This window comes from Alligator sinensis, unplaced genomic scaffold (genome assembly GCF_000455745.1).
Source record: "Alligator sinensis unplaced genomic scaffold, ASM45574v1 scaffold796_1, whole genome shotgun sequence".
NCBI lineage: Eukaryota > Metazoa > Chordata > Crocodylia > Alligatoridae > Alligator > Alligator sinensis.
The window spans coordinates 2,003,423-2,019,161 of record NW_005842141.1 but is presented as its reverse complement, the minus strand read 5'-3'; the positions used below and the strand labels follow the sequence as shown (position 1 = coordinate 2,019,161).

Genomic DNA, 15,739 nt, shown 5'->3' with positions numbered 1-15,739 from the left:
GGGGGGACAGGGACTCCCCCAGTGCCTGTTGATCCCCCCTGACTAGTTTATAGCAGGCCACAAGATTCCCCCCTCAGCCTTCTCTTCTGGAGGCTGAACAGGTTCAGGTCCCGTAACCTTTCCTCATAGGACCTGCCCTGCTGTCCCTTGATCATGCGAGTGGCCCTCCTCTGGACCCTCTCGATGCTGTCCACATCCCTCTTAAAGTGCAGCTCCCAGAACTGGACGCAGTACTCTAGCTGCGGCCTGACCAGTGCCGCATAGAGGGGGGGGATCACCTCCTTGGTCCTGCTTGAAATGCATCTGTGGATGCACGACAAGGTACAGTTGGCCTTCCTAGGCGCCTCCCCACACTGCTGAGCCATGTTCATCTTGGAGTCAATAATGACTCCAAGATCCTTTTCCACCTCCGTGCTGACAAGAGGGGATTTCCCCAGCCTGTAGGTATGGTGCCGGTTGCTCCTCCCCAAGTGCATCACCTTGCACTTGTCTGTGTTGAACCCCATCCTGTTCTCCTCCGCCCATCCTTGTAACCTGTCAAGGTCCAACTGTAGCCTGTTGCTCCCTTCTATTGTGCCCACATCCCCCCACATCTTGGTGTCATCAGCAAATTTGAACAGGGTGCTTTGCACCCCCTCATCCAAATCACTGATGAAGATGTTGAACAGGGCGGGCCCGAGGACCGAGCCCTGAGGGACCCCACTGCCCACGTCCTTCCAGGCCGAGAAGGACCCATCCACTACCACCCTCTGGGTGTGGCTCTCTAGCCAGTTGGCGACCCATTGGACTGTGTGGGTGTCTACGCCACAGTCCCCCAGTTTCCTAATGAGAACGGGGTGAGAGACAGTGTTGAAAGCCTTCCGGAAGTCCAGGAAGACTATATTCACTGCTACCCCTGCATCCAGTGATTTAGTGACCTGATCGTAGAAGGCCACCAGGTTGGTCTGACATGACCTGCCGCTGATGAACCCGTGCTGGTTGCCCCTGAGCATGCATTTCCCTGCTGGCCCCTCCTGGATGTGTGCCAGAATAATTTTCTCGAACAGCTTGCCCAGGATCGAGGTTGTGTCAGGGTTCACTGTAGTTTTGCTAAGAGGTTAGACGGGGGATTTGTATAGGATGGTTTAGGATAATCCTGAATTAATGACGGAAATTAGGCAGGGGTTTAAATAACTTATGGAGGTCCCTTCCAGCCCTACTTATGTATGATTCTATGATATTTCAATATGAAATGAGACTATTTTGCATGGTGTTTAAGGATGTCCAGGTACCCAGTTTTTCAGATTTCTATTTTCCAATTATGTTTTGTGTCTCCTTTTATAAAACAGAGCTATACTTAAAATTTCTCAGTCAAAAAGCAAGAACTTTTTCTATGACTGTAAATTACATTCAATGAATTCCCTGATAGCTGACTCTTATTAAACACAGTTTATTAAAATACACTAAATGCCTTTAACTCCCAATTAAATTAATGAATTAATATGTTTTCAAAATATTGACATACCATTTAAAAACAAAAAAAGAAAGAACATTTACAACATAAAAATGCACTGATCTGTTCTGACATCTTACCATAAATCACATATTTGATTAAGTAGTTTTTTTCACTCTGCTCTGCAGTTGGTTTATATACAATGGAACAGGTATAAACTCCACTCATGTCGTATTTGAAATGTCTGAATATTAGGGTTCCTGTGGGTGTTATTTTCACACTGCTATTTTCTAGTAAATAAAACAAGTAAAGTAAGTTTAGTTTCCATTATAACATGAGACTATCAGATGGATAAATATGAATGACAATGTTTAATGTGCACAGAATCATACTGTTATAGCCTTAATAAGGACAGGTAACTCGTTAACTGTAGTATGTGACTGCACTGTTCCTGGACATTTATCGTTTTGGGGATATACGCCCTGATATTTCTGAGCTTTGAGAACCCCCTCTCTCCCCTAATACACTACCAAACATTCAGTTATAAAAGTATAAAAGTATTTTGCAACTTCAACCAGTGATGTTCTTTCTAGAAATTTATAGCTTCCAATTGTAGCAGACTCCCAGCAGGAGTGGAAGGTCTAATTATGCAGAGGCAATATATTAAAAAAAACAGCTATAGTTACTAGTAAGAAGTTACTTTTCTTTAAGAATTATCTCTGCATATTGCTGGAACTTAACCAGCAGCAAACTCTGAAGCAGACAGTAAGGACTACCAGACCACCTTCCCAAGATAAACCTCACATACAAATGCCAGTGAAGAGGCAGTGCTGACAGGCAGCAGTCCGATAGATTTACATGACAGAAATACTACAAAGGCATGAGGCAGTGGAGTGAGCCCCAGAAGCCCAGAATAAGTTATAACAGGTTTTAAGGCATATTCTAATCCACTTTGATAAAACCTGTGTGTCATATTGAATGAAATAGTTTGAATGTTTGTAAAGGTTGCCCATTAGCCAGTTTCAGGAAGAAGATAGGATTTATCTCCTTATCTAGCTCATTGTTTTGGAGCTACGTGCGAAATGTCCTGACTTCACTTAAAGTCTTAATTTAAATTGTATCTTTAGAAGTTTTTTACAAAGAAAACAAATGTCCTAAATTCCGAGACATCAAAGCCTAAGGCCTTTTAACCAGACTGGTAAAAAAAAAAAAAAGTATTTACAGTGCTATGGAAGTCTCCCCAAGAATAATTTAAAATGCTCAACAAAGGTAATTTCTGTTGAGTAAGATCCGAGCCCAAATTTGGGAGGTATGATAAATTGAGTAGGAGGAGCCCAATGACGGCAGCTCACTCAATAAAAACCTGTAACTTACTGTCCCAATTTGGAGGTGACTTCACTTGCAGAACAACGAAGGAAGAATCGCAAGTATAAGGTCGGATTAGATTGATCACCTAATCAAGCCTCTCCGTGAACACGAATCCCTTAGTTCACGCTGAAGCCGCGGAGCGCCCGAAAGGGACTGAAGGAAGGGGACGTAGTCCTATCACTGCTGAGCCCAGCTCATTGAATCGTATTGCTGAGGCCAGCCCATTGAACCGTACTACTGAGGCCAACCCATTAAATCGTACTACTGAGGAATGAAACCATATTTTGGTATTTGGCTTCTCGGAATTCTAGGATTGTAAGTATATTATGAAAAATAACAGTATTGATTCAAATTTAACTTTTAGTTGTAATTGTAGTTGTTTTTGTAACACTAATTCTTATAGCATTGTTTGGGAAGGAAGTGCATTCGGAGCATTGTTTCTGATATATGTAATTATTGTGTTTTTAATGTTTGTGGTGTTTCTTAAAGCTAAGCAGTGTTATATACGTAGCAAAGAGTTTTAAAATAAAATTGTGTTGTATAAATTAAGTGTGTAATCATTGTGAAATCGTGCAATCAGCTAACTACTCCCCCAGCCAGCGCATCAAAACGAATCAGTAAATTGTGTGGGATTTTCTCTATTCCATAACCCACTAGAGACAAAGTTATATACTTCCACGTTAAATGGGGAAAATATGCATATGCCTTAAAAGTGAGTGCTCTGAACGTATTATTTAGAAGCTGAAATGCATTTGGATGCTGGTGTATTCTAGTAGTGCTGTATTTCTGAATGTAGTCCGGTGCCATTTTCCATATAGCCAGAGCTTGCAAGTAGGTTACAAACAGTTCTTCCAGGGAGTGCCTTTGCTATCCACATGAGGCTGCCAAATGAAGTGTAGAGAACTCTGCTATTGTAATGTATCATAGACATCTGCTCTGCAGGACTCTTGAAGAAGGAATAATAAGAGGCTTGTTGCAATGTGTTGTAAGCAGTTCCATCAAATATTATCCCAGAGGTGGCTCCTGCTGTTCTGACTTCCTAACAGTATACATTTCTCTAGAAGGAAGAAAAAAAGTCTTTCAGAATCCTGTTTTTGGGTGATATAAAAATGGAGTTTGTTTGAAAGACTTCTTCGTTGTGACTTGCTGATTGATAGCTAAGGGTAGAGCAGAGCCAGTACTGGAGGCATGTCCTATAGTAACTACTAGTTGGAAACAACAAGGCACAAATCCTGCAGTTAGGCAGAATATCTATAGAGAAAGGAACAGGGAGGAAATAGAGGATTTGGCTAGGAGAACAGCACGACGTACTAATGAAAATTGCTACGTGTGGGTAGGAAGGATTATAGAGGAAGAAACTGGAATAGGAATCCTATTAAGTTCAGAGGAGGCCCTTCCACTAATAAGAAATTCGGGATGGAGTAAGGGGGCAATTCTCACAAATACCATGAATATAATTCCGGGAGGCATGTATCCCATAACTTTAGCTGGATTAATTGCCACCGGGGTAAAAAATCATTTGGGAGCTCTAAGCTTTCCCCAAAATTTAGAAGGGGGTATGAATAGCATCAGGTATATAATATGGGGAATTAGTTTTGCCCATTGGACAGCACCCCCAAACACCCTATCGGCAGTACAACAGAGATTAAGGAATGATTGTTTGTTTATCACCACTCCTGAACAAATAACTTGCAACAGGATGTCGTTAGAGGTAGCATCAAATGTTCTGAAAACTCCAGGAGTAAAAGCCTGGCTACTCCCGTTGGTGGGACAAACACCCTGGGAAGTAGCTGATCAGCTAGGAAACATAGTGCAGGAGGAAGAAATGAAGAAAAATCCCAAATTAATAATATAGAACACCATGTGCACACTCCTTATCATCCACAATCTAATGGGGTTGTGGAAAGACACATTGGTATTTTGAAGACACAATTGAAAACAAATTTAAAATCAATTTCTTTAAAAACTGGGATGCAGTATTGCATGCCACCTTAATTCAGTGCAATAATGATAAAACCATGTGGTTGAAACACGAAAAGAAAGAGTTTCTAGTGTGGACATATAAGTATAAAAAGGGTGATAAAGTGTGGATACACCTACCCAAAGAAGAAGAAGTAACAAAAGGTGTAATTGATCAATTGGGGAAACATCCCAACACTTATTTTTGTTTAACTGAAGAAAATCAAACAATATTAGTACACCAAAGTTGGCTAACCTCACGAAGCTAGGCCTCACAAGGACCTAAGCAATCATTTAATTTTGTTACAGGTGTCAAGGATTGAAGTGGCAACAGTGGGAGATCAAGGATGAAAATGATCCCAGAGATGAAAACTGGATGTGGCTAACCAATGCAACATTATGCAAACCAGTACCTAGACCACCCAACGTGATTCTGGGATATAATGCTGATGTATGGAATCTCACAATACCAGGTTATTCCCTTAAATGTAATATTCCTTGGGAAGGACCATGGAACCCCTCCAAATTATTAAATCCTCGTGATATAATTAATGGACCATATCCATATGGCATTAAATTAACAGAAGCAGGGATAAATGAAACTGAGTATTATCCAACACCATGGGGTTTTGTGAGAACACACCCAGAAAAAGGTGTATTTGGGGTAAAATTAACTATTATACCAGTAGGGTTATTTGAAAATGCTACAGTAGACCCCTATGGTATCATCCAATGTAAGTGGAATAAACTTTTCTGGAAACCTAACACTGTCCAGAACAGTGGCCGGCTTACTACTAGCACTTGGTGTCGGACTATAGTACATACTAGAAAAGGGATATTACCTTATCTCTTAATTATAAGGGATCCACCGCACCAAGAACAAAGCACAATAGCCTGGCATTTAAAATTTCCTGAATATTCCCGTACTGCCATGCGCATTACATATAACATTAACTGCACGCAACCACAAAGAAAGCGTAGGTCAGTCTGGACAGACTGGGCACAGCAAAATCAAGATAAAGAATGGGAAGAAACAGTAAAACCTGAATTCATGTCACTTTTGGGATTTGCCACTACACATGTAACCATTACAAAAAACATTACACAAAGAATGCAAAATTTCATAACATTAACTGAACAGAATGAAAATATCACTAATTCTAACATGAGGAAAATCCAAGCTAGATTACAGTTCATTACCTGTACACAATTTCATGAATCCAGCACCTTTGAACAACTTATTGTAACAAATTTAAGGAAGAAATTCACAGATGCTGGACATATACCTTATGTAGAATGTCATAGTCAAATAATTATGCTATTTAGTCACGAAAATCAGGGAAGTGTACAATGGCTTTGTTCAGTGAACCCACTAATGGGTTGGACAGTACATACCCGCATTGGAGGAAAACATACAGGTACATTACCCACCATGCGGTGTACCAAGCATAATTGCACACAAGTAAACACCAACCAAGTAAAATTAAATGATAAATGTTCTGAATTGGAAGCATGGAATCAGACCCATATTGTGCAATGTACTGATTGCAAATGCAAAATCTACACTAAAACTGTTCAAGTGAACATATTAAACTATGATTATGCTTTTGACTTAACACCCCAAGATGAAGCAACCCAGTATTATGAAATAGCAGAAATGGGATATGATATTCCTCAACTCCAGCCCTGTAAGCAAGAGGGTCAGTTCTGGAGAGATACAGGGGAAATAATGGAAATAAAATATAATATCCCTCAAAACTCACCCTGTGAGCCTGGAGCTCAGTTATGGAGAGACACATTTGCAAGGAAATGTGTGTGCATAATAGAGCCAAAAATTAATAATCTACACTCCAGTATGGAGGTAGTACTTTGGTCCAAAACAGGTATCCCGTGGATCGCTGCAGATCATTGGAGCACGACTGAGAAGAATAAGGTGCATTCCCAACTATCTGCGTGGGACATTGACTTGCAGGAATTAAATTTGACTCATATATCGTTTAACTTGGAAACTGGACAATTAGTGATGTTGTCAAAGGACTATGGAGAACACATTACTTACTTGAAATTACTTAACGCCAGCAAGATCCTCAATGCACCATCAGCTTCGGTGTTAGAAGGACTAGCCACGATTGGAAATGCAGTGGGGAATGGTGTTAAATCTACTATACATGAAATAGGATCGATAGGACAACAACTATGGAACACTATAAAGACTGTATTTTCGGGAAAATGGGTGATATATGTTATAATAAGCATCATAGGATTGTTTGGGTTAATCATTTTGGGAAAATTAATTTTGTGTATGTTGTCATGGAATCATCATAATAAGTTTGTAAGGCTTAGTAATGAAATATAATTGTAATCAAACTGCCTAATGGGCACGGGGGGATGTCATATTGAATGAAATAGTTTGAATGTTTGTAAAGGTTGCCCATTAGCCAGTTTCAGGAAGAAGATAGGATCTATCTCCTTATCTAGCTCATTGTTTTGGAGCTACGTGCGAAATGTCCTGACTTCGCCTAAAACCTTAATCTAAATTGTACCTTTAGAAGTTTTTTACAAAGAAAGTAAATGTCCTAAATTCCGAGAAATCAAAGCCTGGGGCCTTTTAACCAGACTGGTAAAAAGAAAAAAGTATTTACAGTGATATGGAAGTCTCCCCAAGAATAATTTTAAAATGCTCAACAAAGGTAATTTCTGTTGAGTAAGATCCGAGCCCAAATTTGGGAGTTATGATAAATTGAGTAGGAGGAGCCCAATGACGGCAGCTCACTCAATAAAAACCTGTAACTTACTGTCCCAATTTGGAGGTGACTTCACTTGCAGAACAACGAAGGAAGAATCGCAAGTATAAGGTCGGATTAGATTGATCACCTAATCAAGCCTCTCCGTGAACACGAATCCCTTAGTTCACGCTGAAGCCGCGGAGCGCCCGAAAGGGACTGAAGGAAGGGGACGTAGTCCTATCACTGCTGAGCCCAGCTCATTGAATCGTATTGCTGAGGCCAGCCCATTGAACCGTACTACTGAGGCCAACCCATTAAATCGTACTACTGAGGAATGAAACCATATTTTGGTATTTGGCTTCTCGGAATTCTAGGATTGTAAGTATATTATGAAAAATAACAGTATTGATTCAAATTTAACTTTTAGTTGTAATTGTAGTTGTTTTTGTAACACTAATTCTTATAGCATTGTTTGGGAAGGAAGTGCATTTGGAGCATTGTTTCTGATATATGTAATTATTGTGTTTTTAATGTTTGTGGTGTTTCTTAAAGCTAAGCAGTGTTATATACGTAGCAAAGAGTTTTAAAATAAAATTGTGTTGTATAAATTAAGTGTGTAATTGTTGTGAAATCGTGCAATCAGCTAACTACTCCCCCAGCCAGTGCATCAAAACGAATCAGTAAATTGTGTGGGATTTTCTCTATTCCATAACCCACTAGAGACACTGTGTGGAGAAGTGCTTTCTACCTCCATTGCCAGCAGGCACAAAATGTCTAGTGGTTTTACCAAGTATCTTACTCATATCAAAATAAAAACTCAGAGCCTTTTTCACATGCAAGGTATGGAATCCAGTTTTTCTGTATCAGCGGGTCTTTGAGAAAAAAAACTGAGAAATGGATGACATAATTCAGATTAATTAGATCATATCACTTCTGATATACATCTATTATAATGTTACAGATAAACTTTGTTCTTCTGAAGTACAGCAAACAGAAGGTCAGCAATTTATAAATGATCTACAATTTGCATAAGACAGGCAGAGGCATAAGAACTACGGGCCATATATATCCCCAGCCCAACTGTTCTCTGTTGCTCTGGCAGTCAGTAGCGTAACTAGGGCTGGGTGAAAGAGGTACCTGCCCCAGGTCTCAAGTTAGGAGTGCTGCCTGAATCAGCACCCACTCCCATGAAGTTCATGCCCCAACAGCACTTAGTTCCAGGCCAGTAACTCTGAAACAGTCCCCAGCTACTACTTTTAAGAATCACTGCCAGGGTAAGCAGAGCATGCCTGGATGCAGCAACTCCACCAGAACTGCTTAGAAATTCCCAGTGTGGGTAAGAATGCCCCACTCTGCCCCTGTTCTTGGAACCGCTAACCTCTCTCCCCCAGTCTCCACTCTCTGAACCTGTGCATTCTTCCCCACCTCTAGGAACTGCATGCTGCCCCTTCCTTCTGGGTGGGTTTGTCCTGGGCTTGTAACTCCGCTTGTTACAGCCCTGCTGACAGTGCAAAGGAATCAGAAAGATTCCATATACTACTACTGAATTAAACAGTTACAGCACAGATAGGCAGCATAAAACATGTTGTGTTAATTTATTCCCAACTGCCTATCTTAAATTTGAAAAAGTGTACGCTTGTGGAAAGGCAAAAAAACGGGAAAGATTAAAAAAAATATAAAGAACATATAGAAAACTTGAGTTATATCCTTAACAAGTCTTTTTCAGGATAAATTATACTAGCCTTTTCAACTGTTCACCATTTTAAACCCTGCCATATCTAGCCATTTCTGACACTCTCCTGTGGCTGCACTAAAACTTTTGCATAAGGCAACCAAAACTGAACACCTCAAAAGACAATCTATCACCCTCTAAGCTACACTACACTGCATTCTTGGTGTCCAGATTCAACTTGGCCCTCAAATCACTAGACAGTGAAGAGAGAATACAGCAAGTTTTCTGCCAAGTAAGGATTGGCAGCAACTGATAAGCTTGTGCTCTGGAGTCCACAAAGATTGTTTCTTTTCTATACCTCACAGACGTACAAGAAGGAAATACAGGACTATGGGCATGCCAGACCCACACCAGACCTGCAACAGGACCTTATCAGGCAGGAAAGCAGAGAAGATCCCATGAACTACAAGAAATGCTCTATGAAAATGCCACAAGACTCATTAGCCAGGTGAAAAGGGCTGAAGAGGAAGAGCTAGGTCTGTCTCTAGGTGAGCTTACAATGCAGCACCTTGTAGATCATATTCCCCCAGCCATTAAAAATCTGTGAAGCATTATCCCTCTTTCATTCACAGGACTTTTCAGGGTCTGACTCGGCACTGCCCTAAATATGTGTCAGCTCCTTAAAAGTTTAACTTGAACACCATAAACAAAAAAGGCTTTGGAATTACAGTGGGTATTAGTGAAACATCTGTAGGGTATGTAACCCCCTTTTGTGTCATTTTATTGTATAACTCTGTTCCACCAGCACTACAATAATTTTTTATTCTCCTTTCTGAACCCCTCCCATTAGTCTAACTGCAGTAAGATGATGCACAGAACTGATGGTCTGCAGTTACAGCAAAGCTGTAGAAAGGAAGGGCTGTTACATTTCAGTGACAAGATGCCCTATATAGGTGCAGCCTCAAAAAAGCCTCCTAAAAAAATCAAAAGAAAATTAACAATGTTAATATCAGTGCATTAAAAACTTGCTATCCAGTTTCCTCCCCAAATTATCAACCTAATACTAAATAGTGCTGGTCCTAATACTAACTTTGGGATATTCTGGAGAATGCTCTATTTTTCTTCTTTACTGTGAGAAAAAGCCATTTATTTTTGTTCTACTTCCCAACAATAAGCTATTCTCAACAGGACATGCCCTTTCTCAAAGATTATTTTTTCTTAATAATCCCTCTTGAAGGATTTTATCAAATCTTTTAAGTAAATGATTACCTGCTATCCCCAGTGTTTCAGATGCATTGCTATAAAACACTTAGAGATAAAATTAATAGTGACTGGATCCTCAAGTGGCTCAGAAGCAGGGTAACCCAGGGGATCAAATGAAATAATTATTTCATATGTAAACACACAGAAGAAAAAAATTCTAAAAAATATGTATAAATTACATTCTAGTTTAGAGCTTAAAAAACTTAGGGATAAAACACCACGTAGAGGAATAGCTCAAAACCATACAGAACCATTGGGACCAAAGAGTACTGAACAGGCCAGTTTAAAGGGGAGTTTTCTTGGGAAGGTCTGCTCGCAGAAAGGGGTGGGAGAGACAGACATTGGATTAAGAGACCTAGAGAAATGGCTGGAGGACACTGCAATGCCAAATCCACTGTCACTGCCATAGCCAGCTCTTCCTCTGCTTGCACCTGCGAGGTGTCTGTCCAGGCAGGACTGCTCACCCTGAAGGCTTCCACCCAGGTCCTGGTTTGGCACTGGAGACTGCAGCTTGCAGGTTATTTCCAGTAATAGCCAGGTGGGGAAGTGCCTGCGATGTGAGCAGTGCCTCCTGGTGGTGTCCCTCAGGGAACCAGCAAGATAATTATAGAAAGAGATGGCAAGGCTCCAAAGCTTCCTCTGCCATGAGGACTTTGTCGATTTGATGCCTGATGAGATCTCCAGGACTGCAGAGGAAGGACTGCCAGAGGCAGTGCTAGAGAAGGAAGAGTACATGGGCTCCCATTAAAGGGGGAATCTGGAAGCTTGGGACCTCTGGCAGCAAGCAGAACTCTTCATCTCTTGGAGAGAAGGTTCCACTGCTGTGCATGAATCCTCTAGCCACAATGACACACGGGAGGACATTCAAGCAATGGACGTCCAGATAAGTACTAACATCCTGAGACACAGGCAGCGTGACAGAAAATCTGAGGCAACCAAGGGGTAACTCAGGTATATTTATGAGAATGCCAGAAGCATGGGAAACAAACAGGACGAACTGGCACTCCTTCTGGTTGACGAGGAATTTGGTCTGATTGGGTTGACAGAGACCTGGTGGGATGACACACACGATTAGGCAGTGAATATTGAGGGCTACAGGCTTTAGAGGAAGGATCAGGTCGGGAAGAAGGGAGGAGGTGTGGCCCTCTATGTGAAAGAGTCGTACTTCTCCCTGCAGGTCACGTTTGAGAGCAGGAAAGGGCCCCTTGAGACCCTCTGGGTCAGGATACAAGGGGGATCAGGAGAGGAAGACCTGATGGTGGGAGTCTACTACAGGCCTCCTTCCCAAGGGGAGGAGTGCAATCAGGCATTCTCTGGAGAGCTGATTGAGGCAGCTCACACTAAAGACATGATTGTCATGGGCGACTTCAAGCAACCTGACATGTGTTGGGAAGACCACTCGGCCACCTCCAGCAGGTCAGCTAACTTCTTGGCAGCAACAGGCAATATGTTTCTGACACAGGTTGTTGAAGGGCCTACTAGGGGTAAGACCATGCTGGATTTGGTGCTGACCAAGGGGGAGGACATCACAGGTGAGATGAGATGTCCTGCCTCTGGCAGTCCTTCCTCTGCAGTCCTGGAGATCTCTGAGAATTGGTGGTACTCTGGGCAACAGCGATCACGACCTGATAAGGTTCACCATCCACCATAAGACTGGGAAATCAGTCAGCAGAGCAGAAGTCCTAGATTTCAGGAAGGCAGATTTTGGCAGGCTCAAGAGGCCGGTTGAAGAGGTCCTCTACAACCAGCAACTGGAAGATTTGGGAGTCCAGGAATGGTAGTGCTTCCTTAAGGAGGCAATTCTCACAGCTTAAAAACAGGCCATCCCTATGCAGACAAAAAGCAGGAAAGGAGCCAACAGGGATATTAGAGTGCTATTGGAAAAGAAAGAAGAAGCATATTAGCAATGGAAGAACAGATCAGCTACCAGAAAGGAATCAGCTGCCAGGGTCTGCAGATACGACACACGGAAAGCTAAGGCAGGCATGAAAATCAAGCTGGCAACCAGCATAAAAGACAGCAAAGAGTCTACAGATACATAGGGAGCAAGAAAACATCAGAATCCACTGTGGGACCCCTACTGAATGCTCAGGGGCAGCCCACAAGTGATGCCCGGAAAAAGGCAGAACTCCTAAATTAATACTTCACATTGATATTCCTGTAATCAAATGGGAGCTGTTTGCCTGACCAGAGTCCCAAGGAATGTGGGGAAGACAGCAGATTACATTAAATTAGTCCTGAACAAGTGAGGGATCTCCTACAACACCTGAATGCTTTTAAGTCTGCTGGGCCAGATGACCTGCACCTGAGAGTCCTGAAAGAACTGGCTGAGCTTATAGCAGCACCACTCACCAAGCTGTTTGAAGAATCGTGCAGCTCAGGAGTCGTCTCAGACAACAGGAAGAGGGCCGATGCGGTGCCCATCTTTAAGCAAGGGATGAGGGATGACTTGGCAAACTACAGCCTGGTCAATCTGACTTTGGTCCTGGGTAAAATCTTTGAAAAATGTGTTAAGGAGGCCATCAATCCCAAGCTGGTAACTGAAGGGGTGTTATGAAGCAACCAGCATGGTTTTATCAAGCGTAGATCATGCCTGACTAACCTAGTGTCCTTCTACGACCAGGTAACTAGCCGTCTGGATGAGGGACATGAGGTTGACATCATTTAACCTAGATTTCAGTAAAGCCTTTGATTCCATTTCCTACGAGATTCTCTCAATCAAACTGGAGGGTACTGGGCTGGACCAGTCTACAGGGAGGTGAGTGGAAAACTGGCTTAGAGGCTGGTCCCAGAGAGTTGTAATCGATGGGATGGCCTCATCTTGGAGGCACATCTCCAGTGGTGCCCCCCAGGGATTGGTCCTTGGACCCATGCTCTTTAATATATTTGTTAATGACTTGGATGAGGAGGTGGAAAGCTCAATATTTAAGCTTGCGGACAACACTAGGCTGTGGGGAAACACGGGCACACCAGAGGAGAGGGCAATGATTCAGGATGACCTGGACAGACTGGATTCATGGGCAGAACAAAATCAGATGAGATTTAAAAAGGAGAATTGCAAGTCCTTCCTGCCTAGGTAGGAAGAACCCTCACCATTAACTACATGTAGTCCAGTGGCTGGCACAGCATCTGAATGTGACCTGGGGGTCACAATTGACTGGAAGATGAAAATGAGCTAACAGTGCAATAAGGTTGTCAGAAGGGCAAACAGAACTCTGGCATTCATCAGCTGATGTCTGGGCAATAGATCCAGAGAGGTGCTCCTCCCTCTCTATTCAGTGCTGGTTAGGCCTCAGCTGGAGTACTGTGTCAAGTTCTGGGCACCACACTTCAAGAAAGATGTGGACAAGCTCAAGAGGGTAGCTCAGGCTGGTACAATGATGTGCCACCCATGTGGTTAAGGGCATGGAGGAGAGACTCCAGGAATGGGCCTGTTCAGTCTGAGTAAGAGAAGGCTGAGAGATGACTTGATAGCTGCCTACAAGTATGTCAGGGGTGAGCATCAAGAACTAGGGGAGCAACTCTTCAGGAAGGCACCTCAAGGGAGGACAAGGACCAATGGGCATAAACTAATAGAGGGTAAATTCAGACTAGACACAAGAAAAAACTTTTTCTCTGTAAGGGTCACCAGAATCTGGAACAAACTCCCAGCAGAGGTGGTGCAGTCACCCTCCTTATAGGTGTTCAAGATGAGGCTGGACTGGCACCTTGTTTAGCTTGTCTGAGCCTAATAACTTCCTGCCCACAGCAGGGAACTGGATTTGATGATCCTACAGGTCCCTTTCAGTTCTATGGCTCTATCTCCACCTGCAGCAGTTTCCCTGAAGAACAGATATAGAGCCTAAGCAGCAGAGGAGGAGGAGAAAGAGGAAGAAAGGAACAGGAGCATGTTCCATTGGTGGAAGAGGCCAGGCTAGGTACCCCCAAGGTTAGGAGGATTGATGTCTCTGCCACTAAAAGGAAGCAATGGATGGTGGTGCTGGCAATGTCCAGTTTTGTTCAATATCTTTATCAACAATCTGGAGGATGGGATGGAGCACACCCTCAGCAACTTTGCAGATGACACCAAGCTGGGGGGAGTAGTAGATACACTGGAGGGTAGGGCTAGGAGTCAGAGACACCTCAACAAGTTGGAGGACTGGATGAAAAGAAATCCCATGAAGTTCAATAAGTAGAAGTGCTAAGTCCTGCACTTAGGATGGAACAGTTCTAGGCATCAGCATAGGCTGGAGACCAACTGATTTAGCAGCAGCTCCACAGAAAAGGATCTGGGGGTTATAGTGGACAATAAACTGAATATGATTCAACAGTGTGCCCTTGTTGTGAAGAAGGCTAACAGCATGCTGAGCTGCATTAATAGGAGTGTTGCCTATTTGAGGGAAGTGATTATTCCCCTCTATTTGGCACAGGTGAAGCCACATCTGGAGTACTGTGATGGTAGCAAATGACAGAACAAGGAACAATGGTCTCAAGTGGCAGCAAGGAAAGGTTAGGTTAGATAGCTTCACTAGGTTAGATACCCTCACTGGGAGGGTAGTAAAGCACTAGAACAGATTACCCAAGGAGGTTGTGGAATCTCCATCCTTGAAGGTTTTTAAGACCTGGCTAGACAAAGCCGTGGCTGGGATAATCTAGTTGGGGAGAGTCCTGATTTGAGCAGGGGGATAGACTAGATGACCTCTTGAGGTCCCACCAAATCCTAGTTTTCTATGATTCTATTATGCCTTAAAGTCAGTTTTTAAACTTTCAGGATAAGATTTTCAGAGACAAGCAAAGAACACTGGACTATTATTGACTGTTCTTGGGTCTCAAATACCTAATTCCCTCAGAGTGATGGTGAAGTATCTAATTGCCAATTTAAGCCAATTTCTTAGAATAACCTAACTCCAATTATCTTCTTAGTTTACTGCCTGTGTAGTCTTTCAGTACCAATGGAGCCAGATATTCAGTATCAAACCACATCAATTAGCTCTGAAGAGTGTTTCAGTTGGCGTAAAAGGCTTTCCAAATCTTTAACAGTTGAACCAGAAAAGTTCATGTGGATCAAACACATTTCAGTTACTTCTTAGACTCCAGAAATTCTAAAGGTTGGGCATCTGATATCATGAGTATGCATGAAGCCTAAAGTTTGATGCTAGCCTTCCTAGCTGCTACAATTATAATATGTAGAGTAAATGAATCTCAAAAAGAAAAATCAGTCAAAAATAATTAATTGTGGAAGGAAAAGCAACCCTCAAGCCCAATGCATGTGACAGAATTGACAACAAATCATGAGAGAGGTTTTTTTGGTTGTAAAAAGAAAAAAACCCAACTGCTGAA

The 15,739-nt window shown here is 42.4% G+C and overlaps 1 protein-coding gene across 2 annotated transcripts in view; it reads right to left on the bottom strand.

Annotated features, from left to right (window-relative positions):
- ZPBP (zona pellucida binding protein) overlaps positions 1-15,739 on the bottom strand; it is a 59,116-nt gene that overhangs the window by 26,406 nt on the left and 16,971 nt on the right. The window contains exon 4 of one of the 2 annotated variants that reach the window (XM_014520693.1): positions 1,573-1,722. The exons of the other annotated variant lie outside the window; for it this stretch is intronic. Coding sequence (XP_014376179.1) covers positions 1,573-1,722 — 150 coding nt within the window. The remainder of the gene's footprint in view (positions 1-1,572; positions 1,723-15,739) is intronic. 2 annotated transcript variants of the gene reach the window in all.